Here is a 22,413-nt window from a genome sequence, read left to right as displayed (position 1 = left end):
AAAATGGAAATAGTATATCATACCAAATATATTTTTTGTTTTCTAAAAACTAGATCAGAAAATATAAAACAGAAATAGAAAATAAAAATTAAAAATTAAAAAATAGAAAAACTTTTCCAAACCAAACGCCCTTAAGGTAGACGATTTGCAAGAACAAAAAGAGATATTATCTCAATTTTTGAAGAAAATTATGAACAAAGAGGCCAATAACAAATCACTAAATTTAACATAAAAAATAATATTCTTGAATGATTTTAATAATTAAGAGGCCTTTTACTTTTTTTAACGTAAACTCTCCTATTCAGCTTTACCATTACTTGGGTTGGGCCAAGCCGAAGCCCAAGAAACTGAAACCCATTTCTACCTCAATCGTCTCTAAAACCCTAGATCCCAAATTCCAATTTTACCCCTCATTTCATTCATAAAAAATCCAATAGTTACCTAAAAGATGAGGGTATTTTAGTATTTTAAGGCTCGCTCCGATAAAACCCTTCTTGACCCCTACTCTGTTCCCCATTTCGAGCTCGAGCTGCCCCCAAAAAAGGTGGTCTTCCGACGTCGTCTCGGGTCGCCGGCGCCTCTGCTTCTCGCTGGCCTCAATGGCGAAGCGTCAGATTCCTTTGCTCAACCGTGTTCTCGTGGAGAAGGCCGTCCCTCCCTCCAAGGCAGAGAAGATAACGAAGGTGATTGTAGTTTAACCTTGATTTTAATCGCTTTTGATTGGGCTGGTAAACTCTTGCTTGCGATTTGGCAACGTTGTGCGGTTGTTTGTCCCTATTGTCCTGATTCACTGTGTCAATGCTCCGTAGCTTGTGTCAAACTGTTGGTAAATATCTTATCAGGGAAGATACCATATAGTCGCGTTGGTATGCCACTGTGAAATCGCTCCGAGTGTGTTGGTTATTGATCCTCGGATATTGAAATTGGATAATTGTGTATTTTCCTGGTAATTTTGAATTTCATACCAAAGGTTGTAGTTTGGATGTTCCACTTGATTTTTTTTATGGTGGGTTTGTTTATTTTCTGACTTTGATCCTACTGGCCGTATCATGATCCACGCTTTGAGTTGATTACTTTTTTCTTTAAAAAAATCAAACTGTAATCATATGGCTATGATTGAGTGCCATAGTTAGAATTGCATTGTTGGGATATTACAATATACTAGATATTTCTAGTAATATCTAGTACAATTACAATGTAATACAGCTAATTCAAGTCACAATGTACACAACAATGGAATACACAATTTTCTTGGGACTTTTGTGTATTTCATTGTTGTACTACTAGTCTTTTGTTGAAACATTGCTACTCTGTAGTTGTACCTTTTATGTTATCTTTTGTTTTGGTAATTTTTCTAGATTTCTTAGTGTTGTATATTTACATTGTTTACTCCGACTTGTGTTTTGTTGAAATATTACAACTACATAGCTTTTAACATATTTTAATCTTTTGTTTTGGTAATTTGTTTGGGTTTCAGACTCTTAAGAGCTATTCGGTCTAATTGAATTAAGATGTCTGCGTGCAACTCACGCATCTAAATTTCTGCTTTTGATTTTATTTAATTGACTAATTGTCAATCAAGTGACATTAATGTTGATTCTCCATAGGCCATTTGAAAAACTTATCTTATCCTCTTTTCTTAAGAATTTATTTCATGTTTTGTTCTTAACTTTTTATTTACTCTGTGCTTTCATCTACAGTGTGATTATGGAGTAGTAGTAGGTACTGAGGTATGTGATAAAAATGGAAATCCTAATCCTGTGAAGAATGGCTACTCTCTTCTTCTGTCAAATGGGTGGACTGAGCTGAAGCTGAGAGACAAAAGGTACGATATTTCTGTGACTCAGTTTCCAAAATAAAGTAGAACAAATGTGAAGGTGTCTTAATGTTGGTAAGGTAGTTTTTGCTTGTCAGTCAAGTTTAAAATTTGTAATGCTATCATACCACTACATGATCAAACTTGCGTCCAAATTGAGGTAGAGTGTAAGTAGGGGTTGCTGAGGGTCTTAAAGTTATTTTGAACAATTAAATGCCTTAAATCAGCTAAGATGTTTAACTAGATTTCACAGAATAAATAGACCATTTGAGCTTCTACATAATGAGTGAAGAACTAATACTTTATGAATAGTTGCATTGCTTTTTTCCCCCTTCCAACCATGCAGCTTTCCTTAGGGCAGAGTAGATACTCGGAATGAAACTAAAACTAATGATAGAAGGAAGTGTGACAACAACATTAGAAATAATTTGATCCAAGTTGGTTTATTTTCTTTTCCCTGAGGAAATGAAATATCCTGACAGGAATTGTTAAAGCATGCTAGTGACTGTACCCTGTAGATAATTAATAGTAATTGCCCACCTATGAAGTCAATATAAAGAATAAGGACTTTACAATCAAAACAAGTCTAATGAAAGCATTATATGAATCATACAGATCTCAGAATGTAGTTGAAATAAGATTTTATTTTGATTCGTTATTAAATATTACTTTGACCACCCCCAACATAATGGGGGGAGAATTATGCAGCTCATTTCAAAATATTTGTTGGTTGTTTCTTCTTATGTTGTTGTGGTAGATGGCCCGATTGCTACAATTTTCTTAACACAGAATGTATCTTTTCATATAAGTTTCCATTGTGCTGGTAATATTAACCGTCAGCATGACTACCCTTAAATGGCTTCTACATGTATGGCCTTGGTAATCAATACTGTGAACACATGCTACTTTGTAGAATTAGCTGGTGCTAACCTGGGGTCTTGTGGTAAGAAGCATTGCAAGGTGCTCACTTGAAGATCGACCTATTCACCTTGGTTGGATTGTGGTCATCTTGGGCTAAAATCAATTTCCAATCCACCTTGAGCGAAAAATGTTCACCTCAAGCAAACTGAATCAACCTTCAACTAGCGTCAATCAAACTCGGCTACTTGTATTCATTTGGCTATCATTGCCAAATTGAGGTCCGAGCCAACTTAATATAATTGTCAGACTTTAATTTGTTTGAACTTCAAGCGCTTGGTTATATTGCTAATTATTATCATCCTAGTTCTTTTTTAAGTTGTGTTTTTTTGTCTTTACTTGCTTAAGAGTCAATCCTTCCTCCAAAATATGCATGTTTTCAAGGACATGCTTTTTCTAATGTACTATTGATGGACTCTCTGTAAGAGGTACGAAGAAGAAGAGAGGCAAAGAATAAGAGGTGGTAGAGTAAAGAATCACAATTGTTATTGATTGATTTCATTTGGTGTACATCTCTCAACTTATATATATACACCACAGGTATACACGTGGCAAGTGGATAAAACAAAAGAATAAAACTAATACTTATTCTCAACTTTATCTTATTCTAAGCTTTATCTTATTCTAAACTTTATCATCATAAACTCTATCTTGTTCTAAACTTTATCATCATCCCCCCTCAAACTTAAGGGTCTATGAAGAACATTAAGTTTGGAACGTAAAGATAGAAATCTGAATGTTGGTAGACTTTTGGTCAACGTATCCGCAAGCTGATCAGATGAGCGAGTGTACTGAACAAGTAGAGTTTTAGCGGCAACACGTTCCCTAACAAAATGATAATCAATTTCAACGTGCTTGGTTCTGGTATGCAAGATCGGATTTGCAGAGAGGGAGATAGTGCTCATATTATCACAAAGAATGCACGGTATAGAATCCAAAGGAATAAGAAGCTCTCGAAGTAAAGATTCCAACCAAGCAATTTCAGCAGCTCCATTAGCAACGGCACGATATTCGGATTCAGTACTAGATCGCGACACAACCTTTTGCTTCGAAGAAGCCCATGAAACAAGATTACCTCCAAAAAATATGCAATAGCCACTTGTACTACGACGATCATCCGGACAAGAAGCCCAATCAGCATCAGTATAACACACCAAAGATGGAGAGGAAATTTGGGATATAGATAAACCATGGTACAAGGTTCCACACAAATACCTCAAGATCCGCTTAACAGCTTGCCAATGAGAGATAGTAGGTGAGTGCATGAACTGACATACTTTATTTACAGCAAACGATAGATCAGGACGTGTCATTGTGCAATACTGAAGAGCACTAACAACGCTGCGATAGTCGGAGCCATCTTCTAAGGGAACACCATCATATAGAGACAAGGAAGCAGTTGAAGACATAGGAGTATCAGATGGTTTAGAGTCAAACATTCCAGTTTTCTTCAAAAGATCAATAATATATTTTGTTTGACTGAGATGCAAACCCATATCAGACTGATGTACCTCAATACCCAAAAAATAATGCAATTGTCCAAGATCCTTCACAGTAAATTGTTTATTAATAAAACTAATCAAGGAAGTAATAAGACTCTGTGTGCTGCCAGTAATAATGATATCATCGACATAGACAAGCACAATAAGAATACCACGACTTGAAGAGGAAATAAATAACGAGGGATCAGCCTTAGAACCAGAAAAACCCCAATTCAGAAGTGCTTGACTAAGTTTTGAAAACCATGCACGAGGCGACTGTTTCAACCCATACAATGATTTATGTAGTTGACACACCATATTTGGGCAAGAAGAATCAATGAAACCAGGAGGTTACTCCATATAAACTGTCTCAGTAAGATCACCATGAAGAAAAGCATTTTGAATGTCAAGTTGACGAATAGGCCAATTGCGAGAGACAGCAATGGTAAGAACCACCCGAATTGTCTGAGGTTTGACAACGGGACTAAAGGTTTCAGTATAGTCAGTAGATGCAGTTTGATGATATCCTTTTGCAATCAAACGGGCCTTGTATCGATCAATAGAACCATCTGGTTTGAACTTCAAACGATAAACCCATTTACAACCAATAACTTTCATATTATCTGATCTTGGAACAAGAGACCATGTCTTTTGAAGCATCAACGCGTTAAACTCAGTGAGCATGGCTTGTTGCCATGCAGGAACACTAGCAGCCTGCGTATATGTAGTTGGTTAAGATTGATGACCAGAAAGAACAGTCAGCAAAACACGTGGTTTAAATATGCCAGACTTACTCCGAGTTACCATGTGATGGTAAGAGCATTGTTATTTCAATTTTACCTACCTATTCTAAATCTATCAAGTTATCTAATATTTTTCATACCCCTGCCATGTCCAAAAAATCTCATTAGTGTTTCTCGCTTGTGTCTTGACAATAAAGCTTATGTTGAGTTTCATTCCACATTTTTCTTGGTTAAGGATCAGGTCACACACAAAGTCATTCTTCAGGGAATCCTTGATCGTGGTCTTTACAGAATCTGCCCTCCCACATCGTCTTCTACATTGCCTTCAAGTCTTTTTCAAGTTCATGTTGCTATTTCCTCTGATCCGAATCTCTGGCACAAGCGTCTTGGTCATCTGTCCTTTGAAGTTGTTAATCAAGTTTTAAGGTCTTGTAATGCCTCTATGAACAGATCTATTTCTCTTGATTTTTGTACCTAAGCTTTATCTTATTCTAAACTTTATCATCATAAACTCTATCTTGTTCTAAACTTTATCATCAACTATCATCAAATTTTCAACTCCGCCCATGACGAATTAACCCCATCATGGTCGGTCCCAAGTCCGGATAAAGGAGGAAGGTTGTGTTAGGTTGCCAACCATTGTTAAACTAAGTCAAATGTTCAATGAATGAATCCATTAAATTATTGTGCAAATGGTAAGTTATTCTCTAGAAGAAACACGTTGCAGGGTTCGATTGTAACGTTTCGACAAGGACCATTACATCTTCAAAATTTGAGTGTAGTGATAAATATGCAAGAGTTTGCATTGCAGGATTCGATTGTAACATATCGACAAGAACTGCTACATCTCTATGAGAACCTAAGTTTTGTTAAATAGGCAAGAATTCATATCATAGGTTGGATAAAAATAAATATTATAGGAAAATTAATAGTCTAAGATTTGGAACATAGAACATAAGAACCCTCACCAGTAAAGCAATAAAGGTAGTAGATACGATGATTGAGAGAAGAATTAATATTTTATATGTGCAAGAGACAAAATGGGTTGGCCAGAAGGCAAAGATGACAGAGAACTCGAATTTTAAGTTATGGTACACAGGAAAGAGTACAACAAGAAATGGAGTGGGTATTGTTGTAATAGTTCATTAAAGGATGAAATTATAGTAGTTAGAAAGAGGATAGAATTATAGCTCTAAAAAAAATGATAAATCCCAGTCAGTCTCATGGACTCAATCCTTGGGGGTGGCCGGCCCGGTCCCCACGGAAGTTTCCCACCGACCACCAAGGTAAATCGGGAAGCGCATACGGCGGCCAATCAAGATGCCCAGCATCCTTTGATTGCGTTCCCCATTTGGAGGAAAATTCCTGCAAATACGCCGTAGTAGAATTATAGCTCTCAAGATAGTAGTGAAGAAAGAAACTATGAACGTAATTAGCATATATGCATTTCAAGTAGGATTAGATGAAGATACCAAATCAAGATTTTGGGACCACCTAGATAAAGTATTACAAAATATTCCACCAAATGAAATGATTTTAATTAAAAGCGATCTAAATGGGTATGTTAGAGTGAAAAGAGAAGAACGCTTGGTCACGTTTAAAAGTGGGAATGATAAATCACATATTGACTTTCTTATGGTTAGGAAAAGGAATAGAAAGATTTGTAAAGATTATAAGGTTATCTTTGGAGAAAGCTTAACCATTCAACATAGATTAGTAGTGTCAGATATACGCCTCAAATATAGTATCAATAGAAGAAAAATATACACGACTTTTAGAATTAAGTGGTAGAAGTTAAAGGATGGGAAATAAAATATATTTAAGAAGAAGGTAGGAGTACAAACATTAGGTGAAATATACGGTGACTTTAATACGATATAGGATAAGATGATATCAAATTTAAAAATAGTAGCCAAGAGTGTATTCGGTGAGTCAAATGGGCATGCATCACTAAGTAAGAAATCTTGGTAGTGAAATGAGAAAGTATAGGAGAAATTAAAGGAAAAACGAATAGCCTATAAGGAATTATATATTTGTAAGAACGAGAAAAATTTAAAAAATATATAATAGTCAAGAAAAAAGCTAAGAAAATAGTGAATAAAGTTAAGAATGAATCTTTTGAATGATTATTTCAAAAATTGGATATAAAAGAAGGGGAAAGAGACATTTATAGATAGTTAAAGTGAGAGAGATAAAAATAAAAGATCTTATTCAAATAAGATGTATTAAAGATGAATGTAATAGGGTATTAATATATGATTTAATTTAGATAATTTAAATAGGTCAAATGAGTATAGAAATTTAAAATTTTAACATAAAATTTAAACTTCAAAAGTATAACAAGCTTTAAATGGGATGTAAAATGGAAAAATTGTCGGACCAGATGATATTCTGATAGAGATATGAAAGTGCATAGGGAAATAAGGTATTGAATGATTTATAAAATTATTTAACATGATATTTAAAACAAAAAAAATGTTTGATCAATAGAGGATAAGTATTCTAGTTTTCTTATATAAAAATAAGGGAGACGTATAAAATTGTGTAAACCATAGGGGTATTAAACTAATGAGTCATATTATGAAACTTTGAGAAAGAGTAATAGAAAAAAGATTAAGGAGACCACAAAGATTGAAAAACAATTTGAGTTCATGTTTGGAAGGTCGACAATAGAAGTTATACATCTTCTCAAGCAACTAATTGAAAAATATCAAGAGCAAAAGCAAGATCTACACATGATATTCATTGATTTAGAAAAAACTTATGCAGAGTCCCAAGAGAAATTATATGAAAAATTCTAAAAAAGAAATGCGTTAGCGTTAACATATATTGAACTAATTAAGAATATGAATGAGAATGTAACAACCAAAGTGAAGACTTTAGACGGATTAATTGAATCATTTCTAACAAAGATAGGGTTACATCAAAAATCAGTTCTAAATCTCTATCTTTTTACATTAATCCTGATGAACTCATTGGACATTCAAGATATAATACCGTGGTACAGGTCGTTTGCAGATGATATTGTTTTGGTAGATGAGACACGTGAAAGAGTAAATATTAAATTAGAATCTTTGTGGGAAACACTTGTAGTGAAAGATTTTAGACTTAGTAGAGTAAAGATAGAATATATGAAATTTAAGTTTAAAAATATTAGACGTAATGAAATAATTGTTAAAATAGGAGATGATAAGTTGTCTAGAACTGAGAATTTTAAGTATTTAGGATCATTTTTGCAAGATGATAGAGAGATTGAGAGATGTCTTACATATAATACAAGCAGGATGATTGAAATGTACGAGAACATCGAGTGTTTTATGTGATTACAAAGTACCTCTAAAATTTTAAAAAAAGTTTTACAAAACGGTGGTTAGATCTAATATGTTATATGGTATTGAATGTTAGGCTATAACTCATGCACATGAGCAGAAGATGAGAGTTGCAGAGATGAAGATGTTAAGGTGGATGTGTAAACATAAGAGGATAGACAGAATAAGAAATGAGACCATTAGAGAGAAAGTCGGAGTTGCATCTATTAAAAGAAAATTCTGAGAAATACGTTTAAAATGATATATACATGTACTTAGACAACTAATAAATATTTCAGTTAGGCGATATAAAATTATGATAAATACGCATATCAAACGAGGAAGAGGAAGATCAAAAAAGATTTGATCCATATAGTTAATCTCTCTTAGTAGGATAAAATTTGGTTGTTATTGTATTATCATCAAATTTTCTGTTACCTAGTATGGGTTATTGGGAGTATTCTCAATCGACTAGTTAAAAGCTATATTCATGATTTTTGTAATGAAGATTAGAATAGAATTCTCATTTTTGCATTCAAATTTCAGCAGTAATTGCATTGGTTTTCCTTGTAGTCCTACCTTGAGTACATATGTAGGAAGTGGTAGCTTGAAGCATGGAGAACGCCTTTACTCAGAAGGTTCTAATATAAGTAGCAGCTCAATTCAACTGAAGTCATATATCTGTGGACCTATTTCTCTGAAACCTGTCCTCTGGAGTCGATATTTATCTTCTCAGGCTGGAGCAAATTCAGGTGGTAGGGAAGACGATCCAGAAGATGGATTTTCTGACCTGGATGGACCACTGGAATCTGCTGATTCTGTGGATGGTTGGGGCAAAGAAGACAATGAAGAGCTCATTTCCGAAGGGGAGTTATCTGAAGAAGCTGCAGTTAATTCACTTGGCTTGGTAGATGTTGAAGCAAGTGAAGGTGGGGCAAAAAAGCAGCAGTTAAAGCTCTCACATTCTCCAATTTTCAAGATAATAATGGAAACTCCGAGGAATTCTTTAACAAGAGCACTTGATAAGTATGTTGAGGAAGGGAAACCTCTTGGGAGATATGAGATACATCTTGCTATATTTAATCTGAGGAAGCGACGTCTCTACTCAACAGCGTTGCAGGTGATTGTATCTTTACGCTAGTACTTACCTAAAATTATGATGTTTCTAGAATTGATCTTGACCTCTGGTGTACTAATTGAAGATCAGACATTTCTTTTTGGTAACAATTACTGTCAACAAAGTGGACACTTTCGAGTTGTCTGATTGTATGGCCAAACCATACAAACAACTTCTTTCTTAGATTTTGATTGGGGCTTGCAATTGTCAGTTTTTATAGTATTTAGTTCTTTTTGTAAGTTTTATTCATCCTGGCACTGCATCATTATGTACTATCCCAAACAGGCGCACCCTATTGTTTATACAATTGTCTAATTTAAATGCATTGGACATGCTTGAGCAAACGGCAAATTGCCTGTTGCGCCAGAACCGAATGTGGTAAATGTACATCCATTAAATGCATTGAAGTCGTAGTAGGGACATAGCTGGTCGTCACTTGGAGGACCATTACATTTTGCACAATCAAATTCTGCTGAATCAATGTATCCTCCATTTTCGATAATGACCCTTGTTTGTTTCATGTCTGTTAAGCAACTGGAACGACATAAATGTGTGTTTTTCAATGGTAGTTCGACATTTATAGTTCTTTAGACTAGTGGTTTTGTATATAAAATGAAATGAATGAAAATGTTTATATATACCTCTACTTAATTATTTGGTCCTATATGTTCCTTTTCAAGTTTTTTTATCGTCTAAAACTCAGGACCTTTTTTTTGTTGACATTTGCAGGTTGTTGAATGGCTAGAAGCTAGTAAGAAAATTGAACTCGACACAAGGTACTACGTTTCTCATTTGGATTTGATCGCGAAGGTTAATGGTCTACTAAAGGCTGAAAAGTACATCGAGAAAATCCCAGAATCATTCAGGGATGAGGTGGTTTACAGAACTTTGTTAGCTAATTATGTTGCTGTTGTTAACGTCAAGAAAGCAGAAGAAGTGTTCAACAAAATCAGAGATCTCGGTCTTCCAATCACTGCTTTTGCTTGCGACCAGTTGTTGCTGCTCTACAAACGGGTAGACCGGAAGAAGATTGCTGATGTACTCTTGTTGATGGAAAAGGAAAATATCAAACCTACGATCTTCACTTATACGGTGCTAGTCGGTGTCAAAAGCCAGACCCATGACATACTGGGTGTGGAGCAAATTCTGGAGAAGATGAAATCTGAAGGTGTGGAACCTGATTTGGTGATCAAGTTCTTAGTCGCGAAAGCTTACATACTCGCTGGTTTGAAGGAAAAAGCAGAAGCAACATTGAAAGAGATCGAAGGCAATGGCATCAACCGTTCCACCTGCAAAATTCTTCTCCCTCTGTATGCCGCCTTTGGCAAAGCAGACGACGTTGCGAGAATCTGGAAAGTCCGGGATATGATGAAACCTTTCCTGGATGAGTGCCTAGTTGCAATAGAGGCTTGGGGTAAGCTTGGGCAAATCGAGAAGGCGGAGGAAGTCTTCGAGAAGATGATCAAGACTTGGAAGTTTCCTTCAAAGTCCTATGTTGCCATGTTACAGGTTTACGCAAACAACAAGCTAGTGGACAAAGGAAAGGAGCTGGTGAATCGGATGTCTGAGAGTGGATGCCGAATTGATCCTTCGACTTGGGATGCTCTAGTGAAACTCTACGTCGAAGCCGGGGAGGTGGAGAAAGCCGACTCGATATTGCACAAAGCTTTTCAGCAAATGAAGCTTAGACCTCTCTATGGCTCTTTTATGGCTGTGATGGATCAATATGCTAAACGAGGTGATATCCATAATGCTGAAAAGATTTTCCACAGGCTGAAGCAGATGGGCTATGTCAGTTCACCCAGGCAATACCAGCTTCTGCTCCAGACCTATGTGAATGCAAAGACACCTGCCTATGGCTTCTCGGCGCGGATGAAAGCCGACAACATGTTTCCTAACAAGGCTATGAACGCGCAACTGATGGCAATCAATGCGTTCAGGAAGAGTCCGATCTCGGAGTTGCTTGATTGAAGGTAGATCACAATCGAGTTTCCGGTAAATTGCTGCCGCAATCTATCGTGTATTCTTGCGCATGAGCATTGCATATCGAATTGATCTCGGCAGTACTATTTATAGTTTATGCATATCGAATTGCATAACAACAAGGCCGGTTGCCAAGAACTCTGGCTGAAAACTGTAGTAGTTGTTTAAATGCATGAAAGTAGAAGAATATTGGGATTGTTCTTCATTGTTGGATACATTTGTTCTATTGAATTAGGTATATTACACAATTGATATTTTGTATCGACATATTAAAAATTAAAGTTCTTACTGAATTTATTGAAGATTTGAAGTATACAACAACAAAATGATAGAAAATTTAAAAGGCATCCCTAAATATTCATATCCTTAAAAGAGCATTTTGTCTGTGATTGTTATTGGAAATACTTCTTTGTGCTTCAGCAGTTCTAACTTTATTTCATTGTTAATTTCTAAATAATTTTATCTTTTTAATAGGTTATGGTTGAATTAGTCTCTATGTTGAGAACTTTCTTTACCTTAATGATTCTCCATATCTATTAGAGACATCAACATTACATGTTATAGAAGCAAGATCCCTATCTCTAAGGCATAACTGAGTTGATTACGATAAAACAGAGTAGAAAAAGTAAGATTCTTAATAATTGTGAATATCATAGCTGTACTGTTCATCAAAACTGAATCAAAGACCTAATAATAGAGAATATCCAACTAAAGAAAAGGGTGAAACAATCATTTAAAATTATAGAAAAATAAAGACATCCAAAAATCAAATGATCTTGTAGTAGATCTTCATCCCGAACCATTTGCTTCTAGAACTAGAACTAAGAGAGAACATGATTGAAGTTACTATGATTATAAGGATTCTCCTGTTGATAGTCCTATGTGGTTCAAATTGATATTTCATAAGAAATGGAGTAATATAAATCTAGGAGTCTTCTGTGAATATGATAGAAAAAAAGAAGTAAAAATTGTTTTGGACAGTGAATGGAAAAAAGAGATGATTTATGTAGACGATTTGCAAGAACAAAAAGAGATATTATTTCAATTTCTGAAGATAATTTTAAATAAAGAGGCCTATAACTAATCACTCGAGATTGCTATGCTGCGTGACAAATCCATGTGTGACCCGTACATGACTTCTTGACCCACCGCTACTGCCATCGTCTTGTCTAGCTACCGCCGACTGTTGCCTCGACCATGATTGACACGTCATTTCCGATCAAATTACGACTGGATTCCGACCAAATCGCGACCGGAGACCGGCTGAGGAAGGACTAGCGTGCCCTTCTTCGGCCGGTCTCCGACCACGATTTGTCGAAATCCGACCACGAATTGGCCGAAAACGGCGTTGCCACTGTCAACCATGTTTCCGACCAAATTTCATCGGATTCCGACCACTATCCAAGTCAGAATCCGACATCGGACGGAGCGTCGGCGAGCGGCACGTCATTCGCGCCCGAGGCAGTGGCCGACCACAACAACGATGGTGGGTCACGGGTGTCGCGCACAGATCGCGGATTCCTCGTCACGCAGCATAGCATTTCTCACTAATCACTAAAATTAACAAAATGAGATTAAGGGGGTGTTTGGTTTTAAGTTGTATTTTTTCAACGAAAAGTTGGGGTTGAAAATATATAAATGTATAGTTGGGGTTGAGAAAAGGTTGGGAAAATGTAAATGTAAATGGAGTGTTTGGTGAATATGAGGTTGAGTTGTATTTTGAATGTCCATTTACTTATTTACCCTTACTAAAAATTTAAAAAAATTCTTATATATTTTTTACAAGGGTAGATGTGTAATATGAACTTTCAGGTTGGCAAAAAGGACCTCCACAGGTCCTTTTTGTCAACCCCCAATTTCCCGTTACCCCAACCTCATATGTACATTCACCATCTAAACTCAAACACCCATATGATGTTCATTGCACAAATTTCGAGAACTCAACTGAATATTTACATCTGGAGAACCTTAAATCAAACACCCCCTAAGAATCTTTGCTTGAGTCCTATTTTGACTTTTTTATAAAAAAATAATATTTTTTTAATGATTTTAATAATTAAGGAGCCTTTTAATTTTTTTAACGTAAACTCTCCTATTGACTTTTAGCATTTCGTGGGTTTGGGCCAAAGCCCAAGAAAAGTCGAAACGCATTCTACCACATTGGTCTCTAAAACCCTAGATCCCAAATTCCAATTTTACCCCGAACTTCATTCAAAAAATTCAATAGTGCGCTAAAAGACGAGGGTATTTTAGTATTTTAAGGCTCGCTCCGATAAAACCCTTCTTGCCCCCTACACTGTTCCCCATTTCTAGCCCCAGCTGCCCCCAAAAAGGTGGCCTTCCGACGTCGTCTCGGGTCGCCGGCGCTTCTGCTTCTCGCTGACGTCAATGGCGAAGCGTCAGATTCCTTTGCTCAACCGTGTTCTCGTGGAGAAGGCAGAGAAGATAACTAAGGTGATGGTAGTTTAACCTTGATTTTAATCGCTTTTGATTTGGATGGTAAACTCTGGCTTGCGATTTGGCAACGTTGTGCGGTTGTTTGTCCCTATTGTCCTGATTCACTGTGTCGATGCTTCGTAGCTTGTGTCAACTGTTGGTAAATATCTTATCAGGGAAGATACCATATAGTCGCGTTGGTATACCACTGTGAAATCGCTCCGAGTGTGTTGTTTATTGATCCTCGGATATTGAAATTGGATAATTGTGTATTTTCCTGGTAATTTTGAATTTAATGCCAAAGGTTGCAGTTTGGATGTTCCACTTGATTTTTTGATGGTGGGTTTGTTTATTTTCTGACTTTAATCCTACTGGCCGTATCATGATCCTAACAACACTACATATGAGGAATCTGGAAGGAACATAAAACATTATTCATTCAGGATTTGCATTGATAATCACGCTTTGAGTTGATTACTTTTTTCTTTAAAAAAATCAAACTGTAATCATATGGCTAGATTGAGTGCTTAGTTACAATTTTCTCCACGAGTAATGTGATACTGGTGGGAATCATTTAAGTAGTATCTAGTTGTACTAATAGATTTGAATTACATTGTTGGGATATTACAATATACTAGATATTTCTAGTAATATCTAGTACAATTACAATGTAATACAGCTAATTCAAGTCACAATGTACACAACAATGTAATACACAATCTTCTTGGGACTTTTGTGTATTACATTGTTGTATTACTAGTCTTTTGTTGAAACATTGCTACTCTGTAGTTGTACCTTTTCTGTTATGTTTGTTTTGGTAATTTTTCTAGATTTCTTAGTGTTGTATATTTACATTGTATACTCTCACTTGTGTTTTGTTGAAATATTACAACTACATAGCTTTTAACGTATTTTAATCTTTTGTTTTGGTAATTTGTCAGGGTTTCATGCTCTTGATAGCTATTCTGTCTAATTGAATTAAAATGTTTGCATGCAACTTGTGCATCTAAATTTCTGCTTTTGATTTTATTTAATTGACTAATTGTCAATCAAGTGACATTAATGTTAATTCTCCATAGGCCATTTGAAAAACGTATCTTATCCTCTTTTCTTAAGAATTTGTTTCATGTTTTATTCTTAACTTTTAATTTACTCTGTGCTTTCATCTACAGTGTGATTATGGAGTAGTAGTAGGTACTGAGGTATGTGATAAAAATGGAAATCATAATCCTGTGAAGAATGGCTACTCTCTTCTTCTGTCAAAGGGTCATGGGTGGACTGAGCTGAAGCTGAGAGACAAAAGGTACGATATTTCTCTGACTCGGTTTCCAAAGTAAAGTAGAACAAATGTGAAGGTGTCTTAATGTTGGTAAGGTAGTTTTTGCTTGTCAGTCAAGTTTACAATTTGTAATGCTACCATACCACTACATGATCAAACTTGCGTCCCAATTGAGGTAGAGTGTAAATAGGGGTTGCTGAGGGTCTTAGTAGTTATTTTGAACAATTAAATGCCTTAAATCAGCTAAGGTGTTTAACTAGATTTCACAGAATAAATAGACCATTTGAGCATCTACTTAATGAGTGAAGAAAAAATGTACTGTAAAATCTCTAATACTTTATGAATAGGTGCATTGCTTCACCCCCCCCCCCCCCCCCCCCCCCCCCCCCCCCGTCCCCTTCCAACCATGCAGCTTTCCTTAGGGCAGAGTAGATACTAGGAATGAAACTAAAAATAATGATAGAAGGAAGCGTGACAACAACATTAGAGTTAATTTTACCGAAGTTGGTTTATTTTATTTTTCTCGAGGAAATGAAATATCCTGAAAGGAATTGTTAAAGCATGCTAGTTAGTGTACCCTGTAGATAACTAATAGTAATTGTCCATCTATGAAGTAAATATAAAGAATAAGGATTTTACAAACAAAACAAGTCTAATGAAAGCATTATAAGAATCATGTAGATCTCAGAATATAGTCAAAATAAGAATTTATTTTGATTCCTTATTAAATATTACTTTGACCACCCCAACATAATGGGGGAAGAATTATGTTGCCCAATTGAGGTCCAAGCCAACTTAATATAATTGTCGGACTTTAATTTGTTCGAACTTAAAATAAGCACTTGGTTTTATTGCTAATCATTATCATCCTAGTTCTTTTTAAGTTGTCTTGTTTTGTCTTTGCTTGCTTAAGAGTCAATCCTTCCTCCAAAATATGCATGTTTTCAAGGACATGTTTTTTCTAATATATTATCATTAAATTTTGGGAGCATTCTCAATCGACGAGTTAAAAGCTATATTCATGATTTTTGTAATGAAGGTTAGAATAGAATTCTCATTTTTGCATTCAAATTTCAGGAGCAACTGCATTGGTTTTCCTTGTAGTCCTACCTTGAGTGCATATGTAGGAAGTGGTAGTTTGAAGCATGGAGAACGCCTTTACTCAGAAGACTCTAATATAAGTAGCAGCTCAATTCAACTGAAGTCATATACCTGTGGACCTATTTCTGTGAAACCTGTCCTCTGGAATCGATATTTATCTTCTCAGGCTAGAGCAAATTCAGGTGGTAGGGAAGATGATCTAGAAGATGGATTTTCCAACCTGGATGTACCACTGGAATCTGTTGATTCTGTGGATGGTTTGGGCAAAGAAGACAATGAAGAGCTCATTTCCACAGGGGAGTTATCTGAAGAATATGATGAATCTGCTAGTTCACTTGACTTGGTAGATGTTGAAGCAAGTGAAGGTGGGGCAAAAAAGGAGCGGTTAAAGCTCTCACATTCTCCCATTTTCAAGATAATAATGGAAACTCCGAGAAATTCTTTAACGAGAGCACTTCATAAGTATGTTGAGGAAGGGAAAACTCTTGGGAGAGATGAGATACGTCTTGCTATATTTCATCTGAGGAAGCGACGTCTCTACTCATTGGCATTGCAGGTGATTGTATCTCTACCCTAGTACTTACCTAAAATTATGGTGTTTCTAAAATTGATCTTGACCTCTAGTGTACTAATTGAAGATCAAACATTTCTTTTTGGTAACAATTACTGTCAACCAAGTGGACTAGGGCTTCCCCTTTTGAGTTGTTTGATTGTATGGCCAAACCATACAAACAACTTCTTTCTTGGATTTTGATTGGGGCTTGCAATTCTCATTTTTTTAATAATATTTAGCTCTTTTTGTAAGTTTTATTCATCCTAGTACATTATATACTAACCCAAACGGGTGCATCCTGTTGTTTATACTATTGTCTAATTTAAATGCATTGGAATTGCCCACTGTGTTAGGACCGAATGCGGTCTGTATTGTGTTAAATGTTAATCCATTAAATGCATCAAACTCGTAGTAGGGGGCATAGTTGTGAAAGGCGTGCGCCTGGTTGCACCTAGGCGTAAATCTTAGCCAGGCGCGCCATTTGCGCCTGGGTAGTGACCCAGACACACTACTTAAAAGAAGTGTGCTTAAGTGCGCACCTTTTGAGAGGTTAAGGCACACTTACGGCATGATTTTCCTCGCCTTATTGAAGCAATTTTTTTTAAAGCCTAACACATACCTTTAATTACCTTTTTAATTAATTAAGTTGCATGCATGTACCACATTTTTTCTCTGTGTGACTCTTCCTCTCTAGAAAATGAACATCAACCTCCCTTGCAAACTTATTTCATTTATTTCTCTTTGTGTGACTCTTCCTCTCCCCAAAAAAATTAGCATCAATCTCCCCTCCCTTCTCAAATGTGAACTCTTCTCTCGCCTACAACATCAACATCAGTCTTCTGGATTTGGTTACACTTTCTTGCTTTTCTCCTTTCATTTCGTCATAACAGTATGTTTTTTTCCTTACATATTTAAATTGTAAATTAGTTCAGATTTTTTATTATCAATTTTGTTTTTTTCTATCACTAGTTGAAATTGTAAATTAGTTCTAAATTTTTCTTTTAATGGTTCTGATTTATTTTCCACCACAAATTCAAATTGTAAATTAATTCAGAAATTTTCTTGTGTTGTCTCTGATTTTTTTCCCGCACAAATTCAAATTGTAATTAAGTTAATAAGTTTTCTTATCAGGTTTATTCTTTTTTTCTCTCACATAATCAAATTATAAATTAGTTCAGAATTTACATTCCAATGATTCTGTTTTTTCGTTTCTCACAAATTCAAATTATAAATTAATTTAGAATTTTCATTCCATTGATTATGATTTTTCTTTATAAATCTCAACTAGTTGCTTACGATGCCTTTTATTATAGATAAAATGTCACCTTTTGATACCGAGTCATCAGGCCTTAGAAAGATCCAATATGGAATTATATGACATTAATAGACCCAAAAAATACAAATAAAGTGAGAGGCAATTTTTGTAGTAAAGTAACAAATGGAAGGATTTATAGACACAAATAACATCTCGTAAGAGGCAATAGAAATGCCAAAGTTTGCCTGAAATGTCCAGAGCATGTAAAAGAAGAATTGAGTGCTTATATGTCAAATAAAAAAGATGTGAAAAATCAAATGGATGCCATGCCTCATTTTGATGATGTTGTTGATCAACAAGGGAATTGGGAAGCCAATGAAGGTATTCCAATGAAAGAAAAAAAGACCCATATTAGCTGCATCGGGTCAGTGTTCTAGCCTTCCAACTAATTTTCAAGGCAAGAAACCAAAGCAAACAAGCTCAATTGATTTATACTTTCGGCAAGATGTTGATGAAATTGTTAAGCAAGGAAAGAAAAAAAACAAAGTTATACGGTGAAAATAAGAAGAAATTGAGGGAGAACGCTATGCAAAGATTTGCTAGATGGATGTATGATGCAGACATTCCATTAAATGCCATAAATAATGATAGCTTTGGACCATTAATTGAGGCTATTGGGCAATTTGGTTCTGGAATGAAACCCCCTATTTATCATGAAGTTAGGGTTGGAGCGTACCAAATCAATCTTGAAAGACCACGAGACTGATCGTGTTAAGTTTGGTTGTACTTTGATGGTTGATGGATGGATACAACAACAACCAACAACAACAACTAAGCCTTATCCCACTAAGGCTTTGGACCATCTCTCTTGATGGTTGATGGATGGATCAATAGAAAAAATAGGACTTTGATAAATTCTTTGGTGAATGGCCCAAGAGGGAGTGTGTTTATAGAATCAGTTGATGGGTCAAGCTACTTTCACACGAGAGAAAATATTTGAGCTACTTGATAGATATGTACAACATATTGGGGAAAAGAGTGTGGTTCAAGTTGTCACAGATAGTGCAAGTGTAAATTATATATATATATATATATATATATATATATATATATAGGCCACAAGTTTTAAGTATGATGAGGGAATTCACAAGACAGAGGGATATGGTTAGGGCAGGAAAAACTTGTTTTGCAATAGCGTTTTTGACACTAATACAGTTCCAAAAGCATAAGGCCAGTTTGAGAAAAATGTTTACTTTTGAAAAGTGAACCACTAGTAGATTTGCAAAAGAGATGTCAGGTAAATGGGCAACAGAAGTTATATTAATGCCTTCGTTTTGGAATATTGTTGTTTATGCTGTGAAAATAGGTGGTCCATTAGTAAAAGTTTTTCAATTGGTTGACGGGGAAAAAAGCTTGCAATGGGATACATTTACGAGGCAATCGATAGGGCTAAAGAAGCTATTGCTGTCTCATTCGATAGCAATGAAGATAAGTACATAGATATTTTGATATAATTGACAAAAGATGGTAAAATGACATAGAAGTTGTGTTGAGTTTGTATAAGTGTATATCCAGGATGTGTGTAGGTGACGAACTGCAAGATAAAATTTTGGATCAACTACGAATGTATAAGAGGGCTGAAGGATTTTTTTGGAATGGCCATGACCATTAGACAGAGAACCAAAAAGTCACCAGGTGATCATTTTTTTTTCTTAACATAGCATAGGTAATGTTATTTAAAATTAGCGGCTCTTAATTTCAAATTTCAACATTTGCCTCAGCTTATGGGTGTTCCACACCAGAATTACAAGCATTTGCCATTAAAGTTCTATGTCTGACATGTAGTTCATGTGCTTGTGAACGAAACTGGAGTGTTTATGAACATGCAAGCATAAATATTTAATGAAATATTAAATAAATTATTATAAAAAATAAAATTAACATGATTTTTTATTTTGTGTGAAGTTCCATTCCAAAAGAAGAAACAGGTTGAAGTCCTAGTAGGGACGTAGCTGGTCTTCACTTGGAGGACCATTACATTTTGCACAATCAAATTCTGTTGAATCAAATTATCCTCCATTTTCGATAATGACTCTTGTTTGTTTCATGTCTGTTAAGCAACTGAAACGACATAAATGTGTGTTTTTCAATGGTAGTTCAACATTTATAGTTCTTTAGACTATTGGTTTTGTATATAAAATGAAATGAATGAAAATGTTTATATAGACTGAGTTATTTATCGTCTGAAACTTTTTTTTGTTGGCATTTGCAGGTTGTTGAATGGCTAGAAACTAGTAAGATAATTGAACTTGACGCGAGGGACTACGCTTCTCATTTGGATTTGATTGCGAAGGTTAATGGTCTACTAATGGCTGAAAAGTACATCAAGAAAATCCCAGAATCATTCAGGAATGAGGTGGTTTACAGAACTCTGTTAGCTAATTGTGTTGCTGTTGTTAACGTCAAGAAAGCAGAAGAAGTGTTCAACAAAATCAGAGATCTCGGTCTTCCAATCACTGCTTTTGCTTGCGAACAGTTGTTGCTGCTCTATAAACGGGTAGACCGTAAGAAGATTGCTGATGTACTCTTGTTGATGGAAAAGGAAAATATAAAGCCTACGATCTTCACTTATACGGTGCTAGTCAGTGTCAAAAGCCAGACCCATGGCATACTGGGCGTGGAGCAAATTCTGGAGAAGATGAAATCTGAAGGTGTGGAACCCGATTCGGTGATCAAGTCCTTGGTCGCGAAAGCTTACATACTCGCTGGTTTGAAGGAAAAAGCAGAAGCAACATTGAAAGAGATCGAAGGCAATGGCATCAACCGCTTCACCTGCAAAATTCTTCTCCCTCTGTATGCCGCCTTTGGCAAAGCAGACGACGTTGCGAGAATCTGGAAAGTCCGGGATATGATGAAACCTTTTCTGGATGAGTGCCTAGTTGCAATAGAGGCTTGGGGTAAGCTTGGGCAAATCGAGAAGGCGGAGGAAGTCTTCGAGAAGATGATCAAGACTTGGAAGTTTCCTTCAAAGTCCTATGTTGCCATGTTACAGGTTTACGCGAACAACAAGCTGGTGGACAAAGGAAAGGAGCTGGTGAATCGGATGTCTGAGAGTGGATGCCGAATTGATCCTTCGACTTGGGATGCTCTAGTGAAACTCTACGTCGAAGCCGGGGAGGTGGAGAAAGCCGACTCGATATTGCACAAAGCTTTTCAGCAAATGAAGCTTAGACCTCTCTATGGCTCTTTTATGGCTGTGATGGATCAATATGCTAAACGAGGCGATATCCATAATGCCGAAAAGATTTTCCACAGGCTGCAGCAGATGGGCTATGCCAGTTCACCCAGGCAATACCAGCTTCTGCTCCAGACCTATGTGAATGCAAAGACACCTGCCTATGGCTTCTTGGCGCGGATGAAAGCCGACAACATGTTTCCTAACAAGTTTATGACCGCGCAACTGATGGCAATCGATGCGTTCAGGAAGAATCCGATCTCGGAGTTGCTTGATTGAAGGTAGATCACAGTTGAGTTTTCCGGTGAATTGCTGCCGCAATCGATCGTGTATTCTTGCGCATGAGCATTGCGTATCGAATCGAATTGATTTCGGCTGTATCGAATTGCATAACAACCAGGGTACAAGAACTCTGGCTGAATACTGTGTTTGTTCTTCATTGTTGGATGCATTTGTTCTATTGAATTTTAGGTATATCACACAATTGATATTTTGTATCGATATATTTAAAGTTAAGTTCTTACTAAATCTATTAAAGTTGCATTTTCGTCCATAAATTGATACTTGAAATATCTCATTATGTTTCATCCGGAAGCAACTTTGATCAAAGTTGCTCCAATTTAGGTATGAGTAGAGCTGTCAAACGGGTCAATCTATCATAGGACGGATCAATTCATTATAAATTCGTCATATGGCTGAGCGGATTGACCTACAAACATCGCAGATTAGAAATTTCCAATCTAAAGTGGATTGCGATTTAAACAAGTCAATTCATGATCCTCAAAAAATAAAAAAAATATATAGAAAATATTAAAAATTTTAAATTTGGATTGCGATTTAAATAGATTAAATTAGTTAGTCTATTAAATTTTTTTATTTTAATTTTAAATAATAAAAATAAGTTTTCTCGACCCGTGAGTCAATCAAAGCTCGTACACGGCTCGACCCATGTGGATTGTGGGCCTAGGTGGGGGTCAACTCACCTGAACTTATCTTAAAATAGATTTATAAAATTTCAACTTAACTTGCCTAAATTGTTTGTCGCGACAAACTAACCTAATAGGTCCAATTCAAATTAAACTTTAGATGTGAACAACTTCGATCGAGCTACACTAATAAAATTATTTCAAAGTAGAGTACATAACAATGACATATAGATGAAAAAGAAAAAGGTCTTTTGACTATATA

General features: G+C 35.9%; 2 protein-coding genes and 1 pseudogene across 4 annotated transcripts; all 3 read left to right on the top strand.

The window, feature by feature from the left end:
• Nucleotides 1-542: 542 nt before the first annotated feature.
• LOC141844173 (pentatricopeptide repeat-containing protein At1g80270, mitochondrial-like) lies at nucleotides 543-11,640 on the top strand. Of its 3 annotated transcripts, none has more exons than XM_074732198.1 (4): nucleotides 543-683; nucleotides 1,701-1,825; nucleotides 8,813-9,386; nucleotides 10,113-11,640. In XM_074732198.1, exons 1-4 carry the CDS (start codon nucleotides 600-602, stop codon nucleotides 11,352-11,354), a joined length of 2,025 nt encoding a protein of 674 aa, XP_074588299.1. In that variant the 5' UTR covers nucleotides 543-599; the 3' UTR covers nucleotides 11,355-11,640. The 3 variants fall into 3 exon arrangements, with proteins under 3 accessions (XP_074588299.1, XP_074588301.1, XP_074588300.1); XM_074732200.1 differs by having other exon boundaries at nucleotides 8,840-9,386; nucleotides 10,113-11,639; XM_074732199.1 differs by having other exon boundaries at nucleotides 8,816-9,386; nucleotides 10,113-11,639.
• Nucleotides 11,641-13,698: 2,058 nt separating this feature from the next.
• Nucleotides 13,699-21,753, top strand: LOC141844142 (pentatricopeptide repeat-containing protein At1g80270, mitochondrial-like). Its single transcript, XM_074732158.1, has 4 exons — nucleotides 13,699-13,820; nucleotides 14,975-15,105; nucleotides 16,159-16,738; nucleotides 20,263-21,753. Exons 1-4 carry the CDS (start codon nucleotides 13,755-13,757, stop codon nucleotides 21,502-21,504), a joined length of 2,019 nt encoding a protein of 672 aa, XP_074588259.1. The 5' UTR covers nucleotides 13,699-13,754; the 3' UTR covers nucleotides 21,505-21,753.
• On the top strand, nucleotides 18,598-19,893 carry LOC141844436 (uncharacterized; annotated as a pseudogene).
• Nucleotides 21,754-22,413: the final 660 nt, after the last annotated feature.

The sequence above is a fragment of the Curcuma longa genome, chromosome 13 (assembly GCF_044706935.1).
Source record: "Curcuma longa cultivar G26 ecotype Majalengka, Jawa Barat chromosome 13, ITB_CL_G26_1.1, whole genome shotgun sequence".
Lineage (NCBI taxonomy): Eukaryota > Viridiplantae > Streptophyta > Magnoliopsida > Zingiberales > Zingiberaceae > Curcuma > Curcuma longa.
Note: the sequence above shows the minus strand (reverse complement) of the source record. Positions and strands in the feature narration are given on the sequence as shown.